The sequence below is a fragment of the Pteropus alecto genome, unplaced genomic scaffold, assembly GCF_000325575.1.
Source record: "Pteropus alecto unplaced genomic scaffold, ASM32557v1 scaffold72, whole genome shotgun sequence".
NCBI lineage: Eukaryota > Metazoa > Chordata > Mammalia > Chiroptera > Pteropodidae > Pteropus > Pteropus alecto.
This window is the reverse complement of record NW_006436811.1, coordinates 22,618,123-22,642,748: the sequence shown is the minus strand read 5'-3', so window position 1 is coordinate 22,642,748 and position 24,626 is coordinate 22,618,123. Positions and strand designations below refer to the sequence as shown.

Genomic DNA, 24,626 nt, shown 5'->3' with positions numbered 1-24,626 from the left:
TTCCCAAGGATCTGGGGGTACTTAAGGCCTCCCACAGTTGAGAGTGGTGTTTTACATGTAGCATGGTCACCAGCAAACCCTTGGGCTCTTCCTGTAGTCACCTAGGGGCTGTTGGGCCCTAGGGTTCCCAAGGCATTAGAAAAGCCAGCCTTAGGGACTCATGGCTCTTGGACGTGATGAGGTTAAGGAAACTCCTGAGGAATTCAAGTCCTGAATCTGATCTTAGAGCAAATCCAGCACCTTCTCCAACCCACTCAGGTGGTTCTTGGGGTCTGTGTTGTCCCATCATGCTCAGAGGCTCACTTGTGAACTCTACGTATCTTTCTAGCTTCTTGACTCTAGTAGGTCATAGTAGTATAAGGGTAAAAGGTGGCCAGTGGAGTCGAAAGAAAGCTAATGATACCCCCAGGAGGTAAATGGCAAATCTGTCAAAGCTGGTATAGAGCTTTTTGAAGAGGTATGCTAGGTTGTGTGACAGCCATGGAAAATCAGGAAAAAAAGAAAAAAAAAAGGCAGTGGTGCTGTCAGATTATAGATAGCAGCAGGTGGTTGATTTTGTATGTACTTTTCCATTTCCTTGAATCTCTTCTCTACAGGACTGTAGAGAACTGTAGAAGACATCTAACTTTATGGAGTTGTCACCCATCATGTTCATGGAGATGCAGGGTATTAGGCAGTCCCTTAGCACTCCCCTTAAACACAGATTAGTGGCTTTTGATTACACTATCGTGAAAATAGATGTAGCAGCATTGCTAGGCAACTCTGGACAGCAGTATTGGAAAAATACAGGCAATTTTCTGCTTCAGGTGAGCTAAACATACTCATTATAGTTGCTTTTTGCAGTAATGCCCATTGTACCTGGAAACCACATTATTTGGCAAATTCAGCTATGGGGTAGGGCCAGGAATCAGGAAGTAAGTCAAAAATGCAAAATAGGTGACATGAAAGCTTGGTTTTTTTGCTTGTTTTTGTACTGAAAGTCCTTTAGTTGTTTACCAAGAGCCTATTTACTATGACTTTTCTTAGAATATTGTGATGCAATATCCTAGTTTAGAAACACTGGTATGTGATGGTGAGATAGTCTGAGGAAAAGATAGTAGAAGGTCATGGTGAGATAGTCTTTTGAAGAGATAGCTTGACAGCAAGGGACAAAATGATTATTTAACGTATGTAAAATCCCAAAAGCACTGCCATTTGGGGCTCTCTGTGGGAGGAGTGTTCACACACACAGGATTTTTAACACTGGCTAGGAGTCTGCAGTATGGAGATGATGAGCCACAGTTTGTGTCTTTTTTTTTTTTAAGGGACTATTAGAGAAAGGTTTGAGGAGTGTTTCTATTAAAATGAAGATCGAGTTCTTAAAGGGATACTGCATCTCACCAGTCTGGAAAACTCACTTCTGTGGAAAGGGCATTCTTTTTCCCCATTCCTTTGGTGGTGGTATTTGAGTCTGCACTTGGATTTTGCGTTTCACTTCTGATTAAAATAACAGAAAGGAGAAGCAGTTTATTTTCCAAATAAGTGACAAATATATCGCATTTATTTTTAAAATTCTACAAAATGAATGTTCTGACCTAGGTTGTAGAATTCTCTTATAACTCGACATATTTTCATGTCCACCCACAATCAGAACCAACCATAAGTGGATCCTGTGCTGATGGAGTTTTCATTCCATAGTTCAGTCTTATTCTTAATGGCCACCTAGATTCTAGTATAACCAATAATTAGATATTTAGATTGCTTTCCAGTTTTTAGTAATTTGATATTTAGATAATTTTCCAGTTTTTATATATTAACAAACAGCAGCGCAGTGAACATGATTAAAACTAAAACCTCAAAGACAGTTTTAATTCCTTAGAGTATATACATTTCAAGGCTTTTGATATGCCAGATTTCCTCCCAAAGAGTTAATTGTTTACATTTTCTCCAGTGAAATGAGATTGCCCACATTCTTGACAAGATTGGATGTTGTATTTTTTAAATCTCTGCTGATTTCACAAGTGCATAGGTGAAAAATAATACTGCTTTATTTTAATTTACATGTCTTTGAGTAATAAGGAATTTGAGATTTGCAAATTTTCGTTAGCAATTTGGGTTTTTCTTAGCGAATTTCCTGCATGTGGTCTTTGCTTATGATCCTCGCCCCCCCCCCCCTTTAATTGGTAAGCTTTTATAATTCTTATTGATATTGTCCCTCTGAACCTCCAGGCTTTGATTATTATATAATTCTCTTGATTTATTAAAGGTATTAACCCTGGGCCTGGTGTGTATTATACAAGTATTGATTCCAGTTTGTTTGTTTGCCTTTCATTTTTCTCATGGTGGAACTGTTCTGCTTTCACAAGGAAAACAAATTTAACTAAACAGAATCCATTTATAACACCTCAGCTTAAGGAAATGTAGAACCAAAACATTAACAGAAAGGTGATGCATTAATTTGCACATTGTTCATCTCTACATTGGATGCGAACTGTTTTTATAACATATATACTTTATGAGAACCAAAATTTAATTTTCTGCATTAATGAGGAACAGTGGTAACTGCTTCAGTAAAAAAAAAACAAAAAACAAAAAAATAGCTGAGTGCCTGTTCTCTGTCAGGCATCAAGTACTTTCAGCTTATTTTCTCACCTGCAAAATAGGAGTAATACTTTGTAAGGTTGTTTCCTATTCAGTGTCCAGTGTCTGGCTTACACTAGGTACTCAGTAAATGGTGGCTGTTTTTGTGATCATGATGACATAAATGAATATGCAAGGGTCTGTGTACTCAATGAATGGATAGTTCCTGAAGGCAAAAAAATCATATGATTGATTACATTAGGTGCTCTTCTCTCCATTGTTTCTGATAAGTCAGCTATCCATCGTATTGTTCCTCTGTATGTAATGTGTCATTTTTCTTGGGCTGCTTTTAAGACTTGCTCTTGTTTTTTGATTTTCAGCAGTTTGACTGTGGTGTGCCTAGGCATAGGTCCCTTTGTTTTTATCCTTCTTGGGGTTTGCTAAGATTCTTAGGCATGTTAATTAGTATTTTCTACCAAACTTGGAAACATTTCAGCCTTTACTTCTTAAAAGTATTTTTTTCTTCCCTACATGTTGTCTTCTTCCAGATCTCCAATTACACATATGTTTCATTGCTTGATATTGTCCCTCTGAACCTCCAGGCTTTTTTTTTTTGTTTGTTTTTTTTAGTCTCTCTCTTTTTTTCTCCATCCTTCAGATTATAAATTATAGAAGAAAGGGTTAATGAATCTGAGAACAGATCAATGGAAATTTTCTGCTATTAAAGTTATCTAGTGAATTTTCCATATTGTACCTTTTAGTTCTAGAATTTCCATTTGGTTCTTTTTGATAGTGTCCATCTCTTCCTTGAAATTACCCATCCATTCACTTGTTGTAACCATATTTCCCTTTAACTCCTTGAACATATTTGCAATACAATGGGTCCTCGAATAACGTCATTTCATTCAAGCCATTTCATAACGTAGGAACTTTTGTTTATATCATTTAGCATATGGTAAAATTGTTTTTGTTGTATGCTGTTTTGCTTAAAATGGCAGAACCTATGGATGATGTTAAACAAGGACTTACTGTAGTTATTTTACAGTTTTCATCTAATTCCTAAATCATCTCGGGGTCTATTTCGATTGCCTGTAGTTTTTCCTCTTGATGATGGGTCACATTTTCATTGCATGTTTAACAGTTGTTTTCCTGTGTTGAATGTTATAAGGGATACAGTATAGGGAGTCTCGATTAAAGGGTATTGAAATTTGCTCTGATAGACAATTCGTGGCAGAATCGATGGGTTCTTTTAATCTCTCTGCCTGTCTAATCTAATCTGGGGCTGATTTTTGCACTTTGAACTTAATTAGTCCAAGTACATGGCTCTTACTCTAGAGTGTGATTTTTATTACAAAGTCATGGCCCTCCTGGCATCTGAGCTGACCATCGAGGCACTAGGGAGATCTCCTTCTAGTTGGGAACAGACTCCAGTGTCTCCCAGTACTGCATGACCTCTGGAGTCTCCCTTCAACACCCAGACCCACAGCCTCTCTCCTAGGCCTCAGGGAGCCTTGCGCTGCCTGTGGGCAGTGAAACCCTGGCGAAGAACCTTTGGTAAATCCCCACAAAGACTTTTGGGGCCTTCCCTCAGCTACTCTGGCCCACAAATCGCAGATGTTTCTACAACTCGGAACAACATCTCTTCCTGTTTGGCTCAGTGAATCTGCGGTTCTACTTGGGCAGAAAGCCCCCACATCCCTCTCCCTGCCCCAGCAGAAAGCCCCCACACCCTTCCCCCAGACGGAAAGCCAGGCCAGTCACTCAGCTCTTGTATTTCCCTTCTCTCAAGCCTCACAGTCTTGCACTGCCCGTGGTTTAGTGCGTGAAAAAAGCTGCTTCATATATTTTGTCCAGTTTTGTAGTTTTACAATAGAGGGCAAGTCCAGTACCACTTATTCTTTCACGGTTGGAAGCAGAAGTCTGGCAGTTTGCTTATAAACTGCCTTCCTCATTAATGATATTAATGACATGTCACTATTTTTTTTCATCTTATCTAGAATATGACTGATTTTCTTTTGACAGATCTTAATTTCTGTGTTGGCCGCAGTGTTACCATTAGCTAACGTTAGCTTACGTTCCAGAGCCAGCCTTTTTAGTCCATCGTTATACCTGACATGTTGCCTTCCAAACTCTGTAGCTGTTTCATTATACAAACACAACTGAATTACAAGTAGCCCTAATGTGCACCCAGAGAAACTTTGTCTTTTGCACACATTTTCACCGGCACCAACTTACCCTGTATCCTCATTGTCGGCAGCAGTAATAGTCTGTAAATGACAATTCTAGCTGAGTATAGTTATCTGGAGATTTAAAAAAAAAAATAAAAAAAGAACAGTTTAGAATAAGAGTTTGGTGTGGCATTCTGCCTTATTTCAGTTGTTAAAATTATATACCAAACATCTACTCCTTTAAAATACTCTTAAAATTTTCTGCGTCTGGGATTAACATGTATGTGTATGTAAAATTGGCTTTAAAAATATTTTCAATCTGGCTTTCAGTAATTAAGGCACAGTAAGTTATATTTCTTCCCTGTAGGGCTGGCCTCCCTCCCTCCCCTCTCCCCTTTTCCTGTCCCTTTTCCCACCTTCCTTCCTTACTGGCTCCTGTATATCTGCATCGCCCTGTCTGCTCTCCAAAGTGTTCTCACTTACGCTGGCCCTTCCTTTCCATTCATGCAGCCTTGTGCACAGTCTTGTTACCTCTTGCCTAGACTAATTCTCCCTTCTTAAGAATCGCCTGGCCAATCACATTCACAGTTTCATCTTCCTAAAGTTGAGTTTCTCACTCTAATATTAAAAAAATTCACTGTTCCATATTGCCTTCCAAACTCTGTAGCTGTTTCCCAGTACATCTTTCAAGCCAGATTTGGAGTATTCTTCACTCAGCTGCCTCCACATTTTCCCTTCCCTGACTCTATGCCTGCTGTTCCTTTCACCCGCAGCACCCTCCTCGTCTCTCCATATAGTTTCTCCTCTTCATCATCCAAGGTCTGCTCCACCCCCGCCTCCCCTGCCCCTAACAGTGTCACTCAGTTGAAAGCTTCCACGGTCCGCTCTGCTACTGTACTTACTGCCCAGTTTACACTTGAATTACAGGTGCTTGTAAATATCTTGTCTCATTTGTAAAGACAAGAAAACATGGCTCCTCTGTCATCCTATCTCCTGGAGCAGCTGGCATCCTCCGCAGAGTAGATAATAAATATTTGTCATTTCACTCTCATAGGAACCCTATGATCTAGGCAGGATGAGGGATTATTTTCATTCACAGAATGAGGAATCCAAGACCCAAATTGTTTAAATGACATCACACACAGAATTAATGACTGATTCCAGATTTATAGCCTAAGTCTCCTAACTTTTTTTTTCTTAGGCAAATTTTCCCCTCGCATCTAATTTGGCTCAAAATTACGTTAGTTGGCTCTTAAGTATAAACTTAATTTTCTATACTTTGGACATGTCCAAATTTATCAAAAGATGAAGTGGGGGATTTAGCTCTACCTCCTATTCCTTCCTTTGCTGTGGCCGCCACCACACTGAGGAGTAGAAGGTTGAATCCAGGTCGCTAGAGCCCTGCTGTCGTGGGTCATCCTACTTGTCTTGACATCACACACACACGCAAACCCCATGAAAATGCGCTTTGTTTTGCTATTTTCTAAATGAGGGTTGGTATCAGGCTTGGAATGTGATTCTCTCTTTCCTTCCCTTATTTTAGGCACTTCGCCTTAGTAACATGGCCATGAGCAAGACCACTACAGGCCAGATCGTCAATCTGCTGTCCAATGATGTGAACAAGTTTGATCAGGTAAGCTATACCTGAGCAATCCTTTTTCATTTCCCATCCTTCTTATGTAGTTTACCTTATTGGAATGCCAGGTGCCAGGTTTTGGTACAGGCCAAGGTACCGTTGAGGACATAAAGGTTCTTTTTATATAGCTCTTCATTTCTCCTGTGTGCAACTTAGATATAATGTGTGTTGTCCTGCAGATGAAAGTTTTATTTTTCTAATGTTGCCTGCAACATGCTTTAATCATAGATGGGCAGACAGCAGGATTTTTGCCCAGCTTGGTTAAATGTACCTAATAGTCCTCTTGTAGTAGCTTTTCTTAACATGTTATGTTGGTGTTGATGGCTGAATTGTCTTTCTCCTCCTCTAGATGATGAGCTGGTGTGTCAAGATTGTTCTTTTCCCTGTACCCTGTGCGCTGCCTCTGTGTAGGAAGTCTGATAAATAATGACAAATGGGTAGTCCCTAGCCCGAAGCAACCAAATCTCCTCAGTCCCACCACAGTCTTCTTTTACACTTACCTTGTGAATATATCACATTATTATGCAGGGCATCATAGGAGCTGGTCAGATCTGTATTGCACTAGACCACTTCTCTTTCAGTTATTCAATTATCAAACATGAACTAAGGCCCCTACTTAGTTCCAGGGGTGAATAAGACTTTTGACCTGGAGAAGCCACAGCCTATCAGGGAGGTAAATACACAAGTAATTATTGGAGAGTGTGATAGGCACCATAACATAGGCTTTCTTGGGGTGCTAGAGAGCCTAGGGGAAGTGGGGCCAAATTTATGGCAGAGTTTGGGGAAGCCCTGAGCTCATCTGTGGGGAAGACAAAATCGAGATCTTCCTTCCAGTGCCGCTGGCCCGGTTCTCCCTGAAAGCACCTAAAGTCTGCCCGGTGTTGCCCCAGAAAGGAGAAACTTTTCTGCTTTGGCAGATTTAAAGCCCACTGTGATCACTTCTGCTTAGGTTCCTGTCTGTTGGTTCAGAGCAGATTGTTCCTATACTCTGTTCTTTATTGGTTTTGTTTTTATGTAGTCCTAAAAAGGCTTTGTCTTTTTCTTCTAAGGTAACAATATTCTTGCACTTTCTGTGGGCAGGCCCACTGCAGGCCATCGCAGTAACTGCCTTGCTGTGGATGGAAATAGGAATTTCGTGTCTTGCCGGGTTGGCAGTTCTAATTATTCTTCTGCCTTTGCAAAGCTGCATTGGAAAGTTGTTTTCATCACTCCGGTAAGAGAAAAACTGGTTTATAAAAATAGGTACTATGTATTTATTAATATCCACAGTCTGCCTGATGCTCTTATTCAAAAAGAAGGTGGTGGTAGAGGGGGCAGTGATTCTATGATCTCTTTGCAGTGAGTTGTAGACTCTTCAGGCTTAGCCAGTGGAGACTCCAGCTTAGCCAAAGGCTAATCTTGAAGCGGGAAAGGGGAAGGCATTCACTGGCTCCTCCCGACTAGTTTTTAGGCACCGTACCTCAATAAGTAGAGCGTCCTTAAGCAGAATTTATGTATGTTGAGGTTATTTAAACATTATTGACTAGTAATACATTTAGATATAGGCCCAATTCTAGCTGCATATACTTTTGTTTTGCTTGTGTTAGAGCCATTTTCAGTGTGAGTGTTTTCATTATGCTACAAGCTTCCTAAGGGCAAGGTAAATCTTAATTATGTCCTTATAACGTCCCATAGTCCTAGCAGCAGTGTATGTGATAGAAAAGTAGCTGGTGATGAAAAGCCTAATGGTTATGAGTAAGACCTGAAGCAGATCCCAGGGGCTTGGAAGTGGGCCATTGTCAAGGTTTTCAGGTGGAGGGAGATGTGCTGTTTGAAGCATATTGAGTTCTTTCTTTTGTGCCTCTATACCTGGCATTTTTCTCTACTTGGAATTTCCTTTCCCCTCTTTGCCATGGAGAAATGTTCCTTATCCTTCGAGGCCCCTTCCAATGCTACCAGAATTCTGAAGCTTTATTGCTCTCCTCTTTCACAGTAGAATTAACAGCCCTTTCTTTTCTGCTCCCCAGCACTTTATTCCTATTTTATTACACCACAGCCAGTTGTGCTCTTGTTACACTTGGGTGCCTTTCTGCCTTCACGACCCAACCGTGACCTCCTTGAGCACATGGTTTGTATGTGACTCATTTCCTTAGAAGAGATGCTATTGCACGATCTTCGGATTACTTCTTGAACTGGGATGAATTGTTGACTTCCTCTTTGAAGGCTTTTTCCATTTGTATTTTGAGCAGGACCTTCCTCTGCTGTCAGTGCAAGAAGAGCTATAGGGAATCCTTTGATTCCCGGCCTCTGCCTGTGCCCACTGCCGATGAGGAAAGTTAGGTTGTAATCGCCATGGCTCATCTCTCATGTCTGTCTCTTTGTCCCTTTAGGAGTAAGACTGCAGCTTTCACAGACATGAGGATCAGATCCATGAATGAAGTTATAACCGGCATAAGAATAATAAAAATGTATGCCTGGGAAAAGTCATTTGCAGAACTTATTACCAATTTGAGAAGGTAAGTTTTTGTAAACATCACACCATATTTTCATATTTTTTAAAAAATGAGCTATAATTGACATATGACATTAGTTTTCAGCATACAACTTAATAGATACCGTGAGAAGCTCGCCACAGTAAGTCTAGTTACCACCCATCAACATACAAAGTTGCAAAGTTTTATTTATTCATTTTTCACTGAATGGTTTTAGAATTCTTATTAGGTTTTTACATTAGAGTGAACTTAATTAAATGCTGTCTGCCCCAACTTCCACCCGTGGCCGTAGGGGTAAGCAGAATCATGCGGTACCTCACTTTAACCTGCTTTTCTATCTACCATCTTCTTAAAAGAAAAAATATATATATGCTTCTTACACAGAAATGAACTTCAAAATATTTCTTAATATTCAAATGCCAAACAAGCCATGATTCTATGATGTTAATATTTGATATGACATTTAAAGTAAAACTATAACTTATGTTAATGTTATGTGAATGTTATGTGTTAATGTAGCACATACAGGAAGATGCTAGAGATTGGATTATACCTGTATGAGCCAAACTCTATGAGCCAGTATTACTCATTCCAAACAGAGCCATGGAAATAGTGTTCCTTTTTGTTTTGCTATTTGTTTGTCAATTTTTTTTAGTCTTTAATTTAAATATTTGATGAGTATTTACACTCCAGCACATGATACACCCTCCCTCCTCTCACTTCTGTACCTTTGTAGGTGCACCTCCCATGGCTTTGAAAGCACTCTCATCCTCATTCCCCCCTCCCTGGGCCCCTGCTAACTCAGGCTCATCCTCTCAGGTTCCAGGTGTGTGCTACTCGCCCTGACTCCACTGCTTCCAGTTAAGACACCTCTTCTCCTTGCCTGCTTAGGGCCTGTGCTGGCTGCTTCTGTCTAATGTTTTGGTGTCTCACAAGTTTCGGGTGCCTTATTCTCTTCTCCCATGAGTTCATGTGCTCCTGGAGGGGACAGGCTGCATCTTTCTGTCATCAGTGAGGTGCCCAGCATAGGACTTGTTTTCACAAGTGCTTGTTGAATGAATGTTCAAACCCAGTCTGATTGCCCCATAATGTGAAAGTGTGACATTAAGCCTCATGTAGTTGGATGAATGAGGGGTTATGGAGTGTGTGGTCCTTGTGTGGGAGCTGGCCTCAAGATGCGAGCTGTATAATGACTTTCTCTTAATGTACGTCCACTCCTTAGAAAGGGACCACGTGCAAAAGGCACTTGAATTCATGACTTTGATGTTGATGCTTCCTTTAAAATGTATATCCTGTTCTATATCCTATATCCAGGAAGGAAATTTCCAAGATTTTGAGAAGTTCCTACCTTAGAGGAATGAATTTGGCATCGAGTTTTGTTGGAAGCAAACTTATCATTTTTGTGACCTTCACCGTCTACGTGCTCCTTGGCAACGTGATCACAGCCAGCCGCGTGTTCGTGGCACTGACACTGTACGGGGCTGTGCGGTTGACGGTCACTCTCTTCTTCCCCTCGGCCATCGAGAAGGTGTCAGAGGCAGTTGTCAGCATCCGAAGAATCCAGGTTTGGCGATTAATAACATTTTAAATTTGTAAGCGGATTTTAGTAAGGTCATTTCTCCTGTTACTTAATGTCACTGTGGTCCAGTTAGGTGAGGTTTGACTCTCATGGCCAAACCTGCAGTCAGTCCAAAATGGGCCTACCCCGCTGTCTTCTGAGGTAGAGTACATTACAGATAACGTAAACACTGCCGATCACTCATGGGCAGGAACATAAACAGCAGCGGCCCAGGGCTCTTGATATCCAAGCCCTAACTGCAGGGTGATTAAAACGTCTGAAAGCAGGAGAGGGAGATGGATTCCATCTCCCATCTAACTCCAGTGATGAGGCAGGGACTGCACGCAGTCCTGGGGTGAGTAGGGTTTCTCCCTGGGCCAGGAAGGAAAGAGTTGCTGGAAGGTCCCTGCTTCTTGGGCAGGAAGAGTGGCCTCAGCCTCACTTAGCTCTTTCTGTTTAAAAATGGGTTCTTCCCTCCACAGATGCTTTGCTTGTGATTTCTGAGTATGCCTTTGGCTCTCTGCCTTTTTGTCCCTTTCTTCTTTTCACATTTTTTCCCCGCTTTAGCCTATCTCTAGAAGGCCTCTTCCTTCCAAATTTGTTTTTTTGATGTCTACCCTACCCATTAATACCTTTTCCTGACTAGGTGTCCCTAAATTGCTAGGGGCAAATAATTTACATCACCAAGATAAGGTCCTGGCACACAGTAGCTTCTGAATTATTTGCGTGTTTGTGGATAGGTCTAAAACGAAGACGAGTTGGCTCTGTGAGAGGGCCTTGGCCTGAACCCGAGTGCCTGGGCTTGACCAAAAATCTAGTTTGTTTTGTTCTTACTTCTCTACAGTGATGGATGCCTGGTAATAGATCTTTAGTGAAGTCAGATAGCATCGGACGTGTTTTTTGGGAGGGGGCAGTCTTGTCATAAAAGCTCAGATTTTTTATGATGAAGTTTCTATACTAAAGAAAAAGCATTATCCATAAAACAGATCAGACATACAGGGTCAGTTCTGGTTCCTCCAAGTTTATTACTTTCTGACAGGGGCTTCTAGCAACTTTGTTAAGAGATGGTGGTCCATGCAGTTCAATAAGATTTCTTTTATGAGAAAGAGTCAATGTTAGCATGGCAAATTGCTTCATGGTGGTGTTGAAGTAATTATGGAAATACACACACACACACACACACACACACATACACACACATACATTTTATATATATACATATATGTATTTTAGATCTTAGACTCTTTTTCTATCCATATTGTTTCTATAACCCTTTTTAAAATTGAAATTTCTGATTCATCAAAATCAAAGGAGATTCTTATTAAGCTGAATTACCACAGCTTGGGGAGATTGACTAGGTTTTGGCCAGGGCCTGTGGTATCTGTGTCTTTAGTAAGTGCCCCCGTGTACCTGGAAATAGGCCACATTTGGGAAACATTGTCCTACTTATGGACAAAAGCACATGCAGGCTAAATGAGCTTAAATGTTAAAAACATCAGGATCAAATCATTTGAGAGGAAAAACGAATACCTGTCTTGGTTTATGCTAGACATTTGGGGGATAAATTTGGAATTTATTCATTCATTCAGTCATTCCACAATATAATTGAGCACCTTCCTTAAGCTTGGTGCTGTGCTGGATACAGATATACAATGATAGGCAAATGCACAGAAGTGCTTCCTGCTTGGAATTTATGTATCATCCAGTGGGGGGATGTCATAAAGAAGCAAATAAGGAAACTCACTATCGATGTACATTTGTGTGTCCATAGTCTAGTCCTTGGAAGGAAAGGTCTTAGGGAGGTGCTTTGGCAGAGATGCCGGTATAATTTCAGAGGCAGTGCTTCCTGGGAAGGCTGAAGTAGTTACCTGGACGATTATATGTGTGAGGGTGGGGAAGGGCAGGTGGACTAGGGGAGGTGGCAGGCTGATGTTTGCTTTTTCTTGGGGATAGTTATGTGACAGAAAATCTTAGTGCACAAAGAGGAGACCTGTGCAGTTGAGGAACCAAATATGTCTGAGGCTGTAGAGTAGAAAGTGCTAGAGGCCTGAGCAGGGGACCATAGAGGACCCTACTGACAGCATTAAGAGGTTTAGCTTTTTCAGAGCTCACCTGGCTGCAGCCTGGGGAATAGGCCAGGGAAGTAGGGGTGAGGATCCCGAGTAAGGTAGGGAGATGTGTAAAGAGGCATTAGATAGTCCGAGAACAAGATGATGTGTTTTGGTTTAGGGTGGAAAAGAGACTTGGGCAGATTTGAGATCTACTCGGGATCACGCTGAGTTGGGTGTTGAGGGAGGGGAGAAGTTGGGTAGAAGGAGGGGGCTGCATGATCACCTGTGTTCATTGACATGTGGACTACTAGAAGAGGAGAAAAGCATGAATTTGGTTTTGAAATCTAAGATGCTTTTCAAATACCCAAGTGTTTTAAGACCCGCCAAAAGGCCATATGCTCAGTTCAGCCTCCTTTCCTATGTGCCTAACAAAGGTAACAGGCAATGAATACAGCAACCCCCTTATCTGAGAGGGATACTTTCCAACACGCCTAGTGAATGCCTGAAATTGTGGACAGTCCCAAACCCTGCGTATACTATGTTTTTCCTACGCTTACCTACAATAAAGTTTAATTTATAAATTAGGCACAGTAAGATATTAATAGTAATAACTATTAATAAAGTAGAACAGTTATAACAATATACTTTAATAAAAGTTAAGTGAGTGTGGTCTCTCTGTCTCTCTCTCCCCCTCAGAATATCTTATTGTGCTATATTGACTTTGTGACGATGGGAGACGATGCAGTGCCTACGTGATGTGATGGAGTGGGATGGATATACTGGACAGAGGGCTGATTCAAGTTCTGGGTGGGACGGAGCAAAATTTAAAATACATGAATTGTTTATTTCTGGAATTTCCCATTTAGTATACTTGGACCACGTTTGACCGCGGGTAACTGAAACCACGGAAAGTAACACTTTGGATAAGGGGGGAACTATAATATAATTAACTGATTCAGTGTTTACTTTCCTTCCTTTCCTTTCCTCTCACTGAGATTTGTTAATATGCAATTAGAAGGTGATGAAGATGGCAGCAGGAGAGGAAGGCAGGAAGGGTCTGCTGAGTGTACTGGTCAGGTCACCAGAACTGGGTGAGCTTCGACTGTAGACGGGCTACACACTTAGTAGGCACGTAGAGTTTAGTAAACACTGCCTTCTTGAAGCTTGCTCCAACAATGTCTTCTGTAGCCTGGGCCTCAGGAGATTGGGCCATGTGATTTCCAGTAAGATCATGTTTGGGAGCCCTAGGAAGAAAAGCTACATCTTTCTACCTTTGAGAAAAGTTTAATTTATAAATTAGGGCAATCCTACATGTTGGCTCTATGGTGTAGTGTCTTCTTTTTTGTACATGCTTTTCAGTTTCCTTTTTTATGTTCTGAAAATAATGGATTTATTATAAAGTTATAGGCCTGAGGAATTTCCTCTATTTTCCTTTTAGTGAGGAGAGACAACTGATGGTCTTGGCGTTGAATGAGTTCAATAGGATTCTGACAGATCTTGTCTTAACTTCAAAGCACTGGAAGTCTTCAGCAGCTTCTGCATCCAGTAAAATTTGTTTCTGAGGGTTATATCGTTCACAGAGCTGCTTAGGCTTTTGCCTGCCAACCACTCTGAAGTCAACCTTTTTGGCTCGAGTTCCAACGTCTGATACTTTCCCGCATGACCTGCTCTGGGTATGCAATTCTTGGCCCTAATGGCAATTTAATTTCAGCTTTTTCATCAGCCTAAGTACAAGAGAAAAACCCGCCCAGCACTGCTGGCACCTTTACAAGCTAGAAGATTGTGACTTCTTCCTCTACTCAGACCTACCGTTTATGGACAAATACTCAAAACATTTACTTCCTCATTTTGTGTCTAGTTTTTCTTTTCTTTTTTTTGAAGGTGGGAAATTTTTAATATGTACACACTGACATATTGACTTTTATGTGTTGGTTATACACTTAAGATAAAATCAGAGTTTTATTCTGTCTAGATGAGATTTATAGTATATATGAGCTTTTATATATTATATATAAATTGCCTATTAACCGTGTAAGGCTGTAGTGATGTAGACAGTGGTTTGACTCATTGGAACCAGCCAAAAGGTCTGTTTATTCCTTTAGCAGATTTTTGTCGATATGTTGATTCTATGCGAGGCTTAGTAGGAGTTGGGATGGTTTGTAAAGTGTGTGAGGACATAGTCTGTATCCTCTGTGTGACTTAAAATCTCCATGGGGATTCTGAGGGAGGGAGGGCAGTGCCAGCCAGGCCCACCCTGAGCTGGTTCCCATGGAATTAGCATTCCAGATCAACTCAGAAGGGCGGGTGGGATTAGTCCTCAGGGAAGCAAGGCCAGCGCCACTTTGGGAGTGTGGGCTCAAGTGTGTCTGTCGGCGAAGGGTTTTAAGCAAGGTGGACGTTCTCAGAGTTGTTGTAAGATCAATAGGGAGCTGTGCTGGGGATAGGCTTGGTGCTGTTGGGGAGTGCTGGGGAAGGAACAAGGAAGTATAGGGAGAGAGCAAAAAAAAAAAAAAAAAGCTTTGCCAGTATTTTCAATGATTGGTAGCAAGATTCTGAAATGATGTTGTTTCAAGAAGAATGGAGACTTGGAGAGAGTGAGGAATTGTGGCAAAACCGGTTAGAGTTAGTACTTGATTGACTCTGGGAGAGGTGGTGTGGTGTGAGAAATCGGGGTGTGGTGTGAGAAATCGGGCTGCGGTGGGTTTAAAGCCTGCAGAGGTGTCCTCAGACCACAGCCTGTCCATTCTGCCTCCTTTCCCACCGGAGCTTGGGGCAAGTAGAAAATTCAGTGCCCAGTCTTTTCCTTTTCTTTTAGTTTCAGGTTTATAGTACGAAGGTTAGACATTTATGTAATTTGTGAAGTGATCCCCTCGATTACTCTAGCACCCACTTAGCAGTGCCCACTCTTGAGTAGGTTCTCAGTGAGCCTGGTGGTTGGATGAGTGGGCGGAGCAAATCAATGAGCAGTTGGTGTCTCACACTCGCTGGCTCTTTGAGAGAAACGCGTAGGAACACATTTTTATGTTTTTCCTACACAGAACTTTTCATTTTCAGTTTTTACCAGTTGTTCTTTTTAAGTAGAACATTGCAATCAAATTTGTATCTTTGTGGAGCGATGAGTTTTAGAGGTAGTCATGATTTTTAGAGTAGCAAGTTACTTATGTGCTGTTTTCACTTTCCCAAACATATTCACATGCTTATTTCTGTTGCCTCCTGTGTTGGTTAGGATTAGGTTTGCCTGTGGGTTCTAGAATACCTATGTTAAAACTGCTTACACAAGAGAGTTTGTTCTTCTCTCATGCAAAAATCCTTGTAAGGTTCTATATTGATTTCCTAAGGCTACCATAACAAAGTACCAAAAACTTCGGTGGTGTAAGACAACAGGAATTTGTTTCATAGTTCTGGAGGCTGAAAGTCTGAAATCAAGGTGTCAGCAGGGCCATGCCTCTTCTAGCTTCTGATGGTTGCTGGCAAACCCTGGCATTCCTTGGCTTACAAAGGCATCACCCCAGTCTCTGTCTTCATCGTCACATGGCTGTTTTCTGCCTGTGTGTCTGTCTTTTTGGTTCTCTTCCCTTCTTATAAACCAGCCACCAGTCATACTGGATTTAGGGCCCCCCATACTCCAGTGTGACCTCACTTTCATTAATTACATCTGCAATGACCCTGTTTCCAAATAAAGTCACATTTTGAGGTAACGGGGGTCAGGAATTCAACATACTTTTTTGCGGGGACATAATTCATCTCATAACAAGTTCCACGGCTAGTATGATCCTTCCTGGTGTTAGGGATCCAGACTCTTTCTTGTTACTCCACTGTGTGTGGCCTTGAACAAACTGGCAGCCTCCAAGGCCCAGGCTGTGAGGCAGAGGAAGGTTCCTGGATGTAGTCACTTGCAACTGGCCTGAATTTAGTCACATGGCTACACTAAGCTGCGTGGGAGGCTAGGGAGAGGAGTTCTTCTAGACTGCCATGTGCCAGCCAAAAATTGGGAGTTTGTTACCACAGAGAATGAGAGCAGATTTTGAAGCAGGCCAACAGTTTCTGCCACATGTTCAAAGTTTTTTGGAGTTTGGGGTGATCTCAGTTGTTTGTCCAGTTTCTGCACCTTTATGGGTTTTCTCTTTGAATTATGCCTAATGTTTGCAGAGCAAGAGGATGTTTTCCTATATATCATTATGTTAGATTTGTATGGTAAGCAGGATGGTTTTATTCAGCTAAATAGCATTGAATAGTTCCTGACTAGTGTGGAAAATAGCAGGAAGTGGCAGTGGAAGATGCGGCCATTCCCACGTCGAGCGGAGGGAATTAGAAAGGAGAAAAGACAGGTGATTGTGAAGAGATGCTTATAAAATATTTTATAAAGAGATGGAAACTTAGTAAGTGCATTTTCTTTTCAGAATGATGACTTAAGTGATAGTGAATGACAAGTAGTGATACATTGGTTTGACACGCACGAGGGGAAAAGCAGAGTGTACTTAGGTGCCCAGCTGATGGTCACGGCAAAGAAGCCGCAGAGCCAGGCTCCTGTTCACAGTCTTGGCCATCGGTCTCATGTTTGCAGCCTGTGCTTCTGAGCCAGCTCGATTCCTCGAGGCCCGGGAATGGCCTTCGTCTTTGTGTTCCTAGCATGTCACATGGTGCTTGGCACATGGTGGGATTCAGTAAATATTTATGGAATCATTTCCTACCAGCTCTGTGTTTATTGTTAGTAACACAAAAGAAAATCAATAAAAATGCCCAGGTCCTAAATGTGTTCAAGTGCGGAGCCATATTTTCTGTTTAAGGTGGAGCTAGTACACTTGTTGATAAAGTTACAAAGATAGCCTCATGACCATGAACTCTTTATATATGTATACACACATAAGATATATGTTATACTCTACTATATATACAGTATATATACATAATACTATACTATATAATTATATGTTATACACTATAAAATATAAATATAAATATATACAGTTGACCCTTGGACATCCAGGAGTTAGAGGTGCTGAGCCCCGGCACAGTCGAAAATCTGTGTATAACTTTTGACTCCCCCAAAACTTAACTACTAAAAGCCTGTGGTTCACTGGAAGCCTTACTGAGAACATAAACAGTTGATTAAAACGTATTTTGTATGTTATCTGTATTATATACTGTATTCTTACAATAAAGTAAGCTAGAGGAAAGAAAATGTTAAGAAAATCATAAGGAAGAGGAAAATAATACATTTACAGTCTTTACTGAAAAAAGATCCATGTGTAAGTGGACCTGCACAGTTCAAACCTGTCGTTCAAGGGTCAAGTGCACTATATGTTATATGGTATGTTCTGATGGGAACCATCACTTTAAATACATTGGCAAAACGATATGTAGGCGGTGTAAAGGTTTTCTTTTTTTTTATATTGCATGTTTTAGGAAAGCAATTATTTTTCTGCTTTTGTTCTTGCAGTTTAACCAATCCGTATTTTTCCTTTTTCTGTAGAACTTTCTCTTGCTTGACGAGATCAAACAGCGTAATTCTCAACTGCCATCGGGCAATGAAATGATAGTGCATGTGCAAGACTTCACTGCTTTTTGGGATAAGGTAACAAATCTTTCATTACAAGATCGTGACTACTAAAAGACAACTGGCAACACAGATTTAATAGAGTTTTGAGATTTTTTTATACCTAGTATAAGATATGACTTGCTCATTGTTATAAAAATTCTCAAAATCAAGAATAAGGGTTGCCTTTAATTGAGATTAAGTATAAAATCAGGCTGAGGCATTTGACATGTTGTTCTTTATCTCGTTTTTCAAGAGAACTTTCAAAATATTACCAGATTTTGAACTTAAAGTACGTAAGTTTGTAATATTAGAATTTATAGGATTAGAGTGTACTTTTTACCTTGACATTATCAGACTATCTACTACGTATTGAGTAAAACCATGATTTGGATCTTTGCTGTGGAGTAGGGTGGGGACTCCCCTATTCTAAGCTCCTGGGTGGTGCTGGCTACTTTGGTGCCAGTCAGGAGCAGGCAGGAGGCAGCAGGCTGGGCATAGTAAGAGCCAGTGGGTCCCAATCTGAGAGTTTCACTGTGTGGCAAGCTGACAGGTGGGACTGGTGAGGTCACGAGGATTTTCCCACTACTTGGTTTATTTATGGCATTTAGGCAGATGGGAAAACAAAACAAAACAAAACTAGGAGCCACTCTCAAGAAGTTCTCAAACTTGCACATTCAGTGCAGCCTCCTATATCAACAACTGAAATGCTTTTCTCTCAGGGTTCCATGGTCCACTGTGGATATCCTTCTGTATCAGTCTGGATTAGGGAAATAACCCACACACAGGAGAGGGAATGTCATGTGGGGAATTAGTTACATGTGTAGTGGGTGACGTAACCCAGAGATTAGCAATGCCAGGAAGTTGCTCGCACTTCTAGGGCTGGAGGAATGCAGGGAGGAGGTGGTGTTTACCAGAGGGTCACCTGTCTGGGGCAGAACTCAGGAGCCGGGCTGCCAGTGGGAGTGGGGACTACAGTGTGAAAGGCTGTTTTGTTGATGCTGGCACAGCAGAGGTAGTGCGACTATAGTGAAGGCTGGAGAAGCAGGTGGAGGTACTGGTGGGTACCAGCTTCCCCCTCTCCTGCCTCCTGGCCTCAGACAGTATCCTTTAGGACTGAACTGCCTTTGACTTGGAAGTTTGCAGGAGGTTGGCAGGAGCTGGCAGTTCCAAGCGTAGCAGAGGTAAGGCGGGAATTGAAGCCAAGAGCAAACACGTGCTCAGCCAGCACTCCTTCCAACCTCCACTCTCGTTCTCCCTTCTCCAGTGGTACAAGTGTCATACTTTGTAGACTCTTCTTGTGTTTTCATGCCTATGACTCTTAAGTATTGTGCCACCTGCATCGTGGTCACCTACTTCTGATTCAGTGTCTGCCATCTCTACCCAAACAGTAGTATATTCCCAAATTCATAAAACCACATCATTGCACCTTTTGTACATGGAAGCTCAGACAAGCTGCCTTACCTAACCTGCCCTAGCTTAATAAAATAGATTTACCTCCTACTTCCTAGTGCTCATCATGATACATTGTAAGTATTTATAGAAAGCACCATTTAAATTTTATTATAAAGGTGTAGTCTGTTGAATGTTTTGAGTTAGATGAAGCACCCAGGTGGCTAATAAACACTTTATATGACCCATGACCAAATTTCTTTTGTACCAAACTATGCAACATTATAAATAGAGCTGCTTTGTTCTTCTCCCAAGAACTTGATAACATGTTCTCAGACTTTTTTTGCAGCTTGCATTGTTGTACAGAACACCCTATTCTGTTTTGCTAGCCTTGGTTGTGGAAGGATTGTGCCAGTGCTGGGGAATAATTAGGAGGTGTCAGGTTAGGTCATGGATGAGAGAGCCCTCGGGTGTAGGAGGGGCACAGACGTTGCTGGGTTTGGAGAGAAGCTGAGGCAAAATGAAGTGCATGCTGTGTTGCAGTGCAGGAGAAAGACGTGTACTCTCTAACTTGCTCCACTAAACAGCCAGGCAAGTGGGGGAGGATCTTCTTACCTACTAGCTTCTCACTTATGAAATGAATGGATTTGGTCTTATTCTGTAAGCCTTAAAATTTATGGTTCAGTTGGAGCCTTTAAATCTTCATAGGGCAAGGGTTTTTTTTTCTGTGTGGTTTACTGCTGCATTCCCAGCGCCTAGACGAAGTCTGGCACAGAGAGTGGAGTGTGGGCTCAGTCTGTGATCCTTGTTGCATCACCTGTAGCTGAACCAGGAGTGCAAGGGACTCTAGCACTCTTAAGCTCTTGAATGCTGCCCCCTTCTGGTCATGCTAGAGCAGTGTCTTATCCTGAAACCTGCACAGAGAAGGAACTGCTGCCTATCTGGCCCAAGGAACAGTGAGGTGATATGACAGGAAACCAGTGTTTGTATGTGGTTCATTATTTTGCAGCCAACACTAAGTAAAAATCGTAAAATAGGAACTAGTTATTAGACATTAAAAAAGTAGAGAAGCTTAAAAAATGTTTCTGATGTATTAAAATCCAGCTTCGTATTGATGGGTTTTAGTAATTCCTAGAAAGGCTGGGGCTAATTTTCTTGTGATTAAAAATAATTGTCATCATTTTAGTATGTGACCATCTTTTAATTAACTCAGTTATTTCCAGAGAAATTTTTCATTTTGAAGATTATCCATACTTTTTATTTCTCATGTGCTTTTAGTCTTTTGGGCATTTTAGTAATCACATATACCCACTCTTTTTTTTTAAACATTAAAAGTTTTTTAACATTAGCGGTTATTGAGAATTTTCTCCACGCTTAGTATATGTATAAATATACATATACCCTAACTCCCTTTATTTTAGAATTCGTAGATTATTTAGGAATATGACTTGTCATTAGCATGATGAGTACTTTATCCTTCTCCCCCTTGCATTGGATAGTATGCTGTTGCAGGTACCTCTGTGTTTCTACAGTAGAAGTACTTTGTTGTCCCTGTTTAGCCAGGGCTGGTAATACATGCTACAGGTATAAAATTGACTATCACTCTAACCCAATATGTAATTTTATGCCCCATTTTTGTTGTTGTTAAATTAGAGATCTAATTACAGCCTTGACCATCATTTACAGGAATTTATTTGCCAACATTATTTTGAAGGGGCTTCTTGCTTGCTAAGCATTACTGACATTCATTCTTTATCAAGAGAAAATACATTGGTGGAGATTTTAAATTATTAGTCAAGGACCAGGCATGTCATGTACTTATGCTGCCATCTTGTGGAGATTAATGAAATAGATTAAATCCAAGGGTTTAATGAAAATTTATAAATGATTAAAAACCACTGACACTGAATGTACTATTAAGTACATTGTTTTTAATAAGTTATTGAACATCAAGAAGTTTTCATTTAAGAAGGTGCCTCGTCTCATTTTTGCTACTTAAATTCTCTGTCTAGAGCCGTGTCCACACAGAAATCTGGTAAAAGAATGGGCTTTCCTAAAGGCAACTGAAGCTGCTTCAAACCCCCAAAGAGATATGATTGGATGAAAAGGATTCCAGGACACAATATATTAAAATAGGAAGGAGAAAGATATGGGTTATGTTCATGTATCAGTGCCTGTTATATTGTTTTCTTCACTTTTTGAAATGGGTACATTTTTGTTAACTTTGAAATGGGTACATTTTTGTAAACTTTAATTTATAGGTATTAGAAACCCCAACCCTCCAAGACCTTTCCTTTACTGTCAGACCTGGTGAACTGTTAGCTGTGGTTGGACCTGTGGGAGCAGGAAAGGTAAGTTGGAATGCCTTTTTGCAGCTTAATATAACGCCACATCCTGTGTCAAATTGTTGAGGCTGAGCCCAAAGCTATATGTAACACAGGTTTGAATTGGATATATCCAGAATGGCATTTCTCAAAGTATGTTCCATGGAATGTAAGTTTTGCAAGAAGGTTGCATGGCCAAATAAATCTGGGTAAAGCACTTTATGTTTTTCTTCTTGGTAATTCAAATTGCACAATTGGGAACTGTTTGTCTGAAAGTTGGCCATCTCAGAGAAGGAAATTATTTAAGTGGCAGCTATTCGGGATGGAATGACTGAGCAAATGGGAACTTCTTTTTGTCAGAGCAGACCCTACAGGAAGTCTGGAGGTTGTAAAAGCTCTTCCAGAAAGTTTTAAACATTTCCTTATCTGATTTATCCAAGTCACATAAACACACATTTAGTAAATGTGCAGCCATGTGCATGGCACTGTGCCGAGAGCAAAGGGTACAATATAAGCATGGACCCAGATGCCTTTGCCCTTCAGAACTGACCGGGTTCTGGGGCGAGGCAGATACTCAAACAGGTTCTTTCAGCTCCGTGTTATAAGCACTCTGATCATTTAGGTGCATCATCTCATGTTTGTATGTTGTAAGAGATTTGAAGGAAATGTGTGTGCATGCTTACTCTTGCATGTTCTGAAACAACAAAATAAAGAAATAAAAACATAGGCTGCATAAATGAGAAGGGGATTCTTTCTTTTAGGATGGGTTTTTGCCCTTTGGAAACATGACTCACTTCAGATTTCCTTTAAATACTCTTTTCTGGTGCATTAGATTTAAATATATACACATAGCTTTTTAGGAACAAATATTTGTGAAGTAAAAGATACCTGTTTGCTGGGACAACTACATTAAACATCAGGCATATGAAACACATATCATGCAAGGCTACTCAGTTAAGAATGTTAAACATTCTTCACTAGTCTTTGTTGAGTAAAGTATTTCATTTGAGGGAAGACTTTTGGGCAGAATAGATTGTCGTACTCTATTTTATTGTTATTCCTTATCAACCATTAGTTTATATTGACCAGTAATATATTTAAAGATTTTTTTCTATTGCTAGCTTCCAGGACTGAACTTTATCCTATTTTAAATGAAAGGGCTATAGCATTTATCAAACTGCAGGGCAAGGGAAGGCGGTATTGCAGTGGCTCGTTCGTCCTGAGTGCTGTCTGTACACATATGTTTGTTTGCAATCTGTTTCAGTCATCACTGTTGAGTGCCGTGCTGGGGGAACTGTCCCCGAGCCAGGGGCTGGTCAGTGTGCATGGAAGAGTCGCGTATGTTTCTCAACAGCCCTGGGTGTTTTCAGGAACTGTGAGGAGTAATATTTTATTTGGGAAGAAATATGAAAAGGAACGATATGAAAAAGTAATACAGGCTTGTGCTTTGAAAAAGGTGAGTAATGACTTTAGTGTTGCATATATTCAGATTTCAGATAATAATAATAATAGTGTTAGCTTAAACTATAAGGTTTGTTAAAAGTTTAAATTTTCAACGTGATATCTGAGTGCTATTTAATACTTTAAGTTGGTTTTCTATGTAAACACATGTGCACATATGCACACTGCTATTTTAATCCTTATGTGATAAAGACATTTACAGAGTGCTTTTTCCTTTGAGTTTGTTTATTTTGTGAAGTTTTATTCACTTTCAACCTTTTTTTAAATGGACAACTATAGAAATCCGCACAAGTGGAGAGAATATTGTAAGAACCCTCATGTGCCCACCCCCCACCATCCGCTGCCAGCCCCACCCCACCCCAAATTATTTTTGAATAGATCCTAGACCTCATGTTAGTTCATCTGTAACTATTTCATTAGTTATCTCTAAAATACAAGAAAGCCTTTGAAAAGACACCACATTATCACACCTGAAAAATGACCAAAATTTCTTAAGATCATCAGTGTTCTAGTAGTCAGTGTTTACATTTTGTTGACCATCTCCCTAAGAAATCCTGTTAACCATTGGTTTGAGTCAGACTCCACGTAAGGTCTGCACTTGGCACTGGGTTGACTTGCCTTCCAGGTCCTTTTATTCTATAGATTTTCCTCTCTGCTTTTTGACTTGTAATTTATTATTGAAAGAAAACAATGTTTTCAGATTTCTTTTTGATATTACATCGTTTCACTAGGGCAGAAATGACATGGAGCTTCGCAGAAAATGGTGGATGAAATGTTTAATTGTACATTGAAATTTAAATGAAATTAGTGAGTGAATGATGAAAACTAAGTTTACGTGATAAGATGTAATTTGGCAAAAAGAAAAAAAAAAAATAAATGCTGACACGAGCTGTGTTACTCTCTTTGGGTTATAAAACATCAGTGAATGATAGCCTTAAAAGGCTCTCCCTGGGGTCTGCTCAGTGCGGTCTGGACATCCGACTGCTTTTATCTTTCATGCCTTGTGGAAAAGGCTAAGACAGGCAGTCAGAGGGATGGTGTTGAAGGCCTCAAACCAGCTTTGTGAGGAAGTAATAATTTTGCTTGAACAATGGCTTGATCATTATAGATTGCATCAAGTGAGTAGCATTTTAAGATGATGTATACAAAACATAGTTGCTTGTCTAGTGGGCTTCTATTTCTTTTTCCCGGGTTATTGTTAATGAGCGATTATGTGTTTTTAGAAGTAACATCAAGTTAGCAGTCATGAACTAGATTTTTTAAAGCAGTATATATATTATATAAGAAATGAAGAGGGAAAAAATGTAGAGCAGTAATAATAATAGCTCCCATTTATTCAGAGTCTACATGCTAATCATTTCTCTCTCTCCCCCACACACATGCACACACACAAAGGTACTCAAGTTTTTAATCTTTTATCAGTGCCTTTGCTGTGCCCGTCCTTACTTTACAGTTGGCAAAACTGAGGCT

The 24,626-nt window shown here is 40.5% G+C and overlaps 1 protein-coding gene across 4 annotated transcripts in view; it reads left to right on the top strand.

Moving 5' to 3' along the window:
• ABCC4 (ATP binding cassette subfamily C member 4) overlaps positions 1-24,626 on the top strand; it is a 225,002-nt gene that overhangs the window by 61,580 nt on the left and 138,796 nt on the right. For all 4 annotated transcript variants that reach the window (XM_015590902.2, XM_025048202.1, XM_006913812.3 and 1 more), the window contains 7 exons: positions 6,271-6,360; positions 7,413-7,576; positions 8,733-8,858; positions 10,149-10,398; positions 17,917-18,018; positions 21,633-21,722; positions 22,960-23,151. In XM_015590902.2, coding sequence (XP_015446388.1) covers positions 6,271-6,360; positions 7,413-7,576; positions 8,733-8,858; positions 10,149-10,398; positions 17,917-18,018; positions 21,633-21,722; positions 22,960-23,151 — 1,014 coding nt within the window. The remainder of the gene's footprint in view (positions 1-6,270; positions 6,361-7,412; positions 7,577-8,732; positions 8,859-10,148; positions 10,399-17,916; positions 18,019-21,632; positions 21,723-22,959; positions 23,152-24,626) is intronic.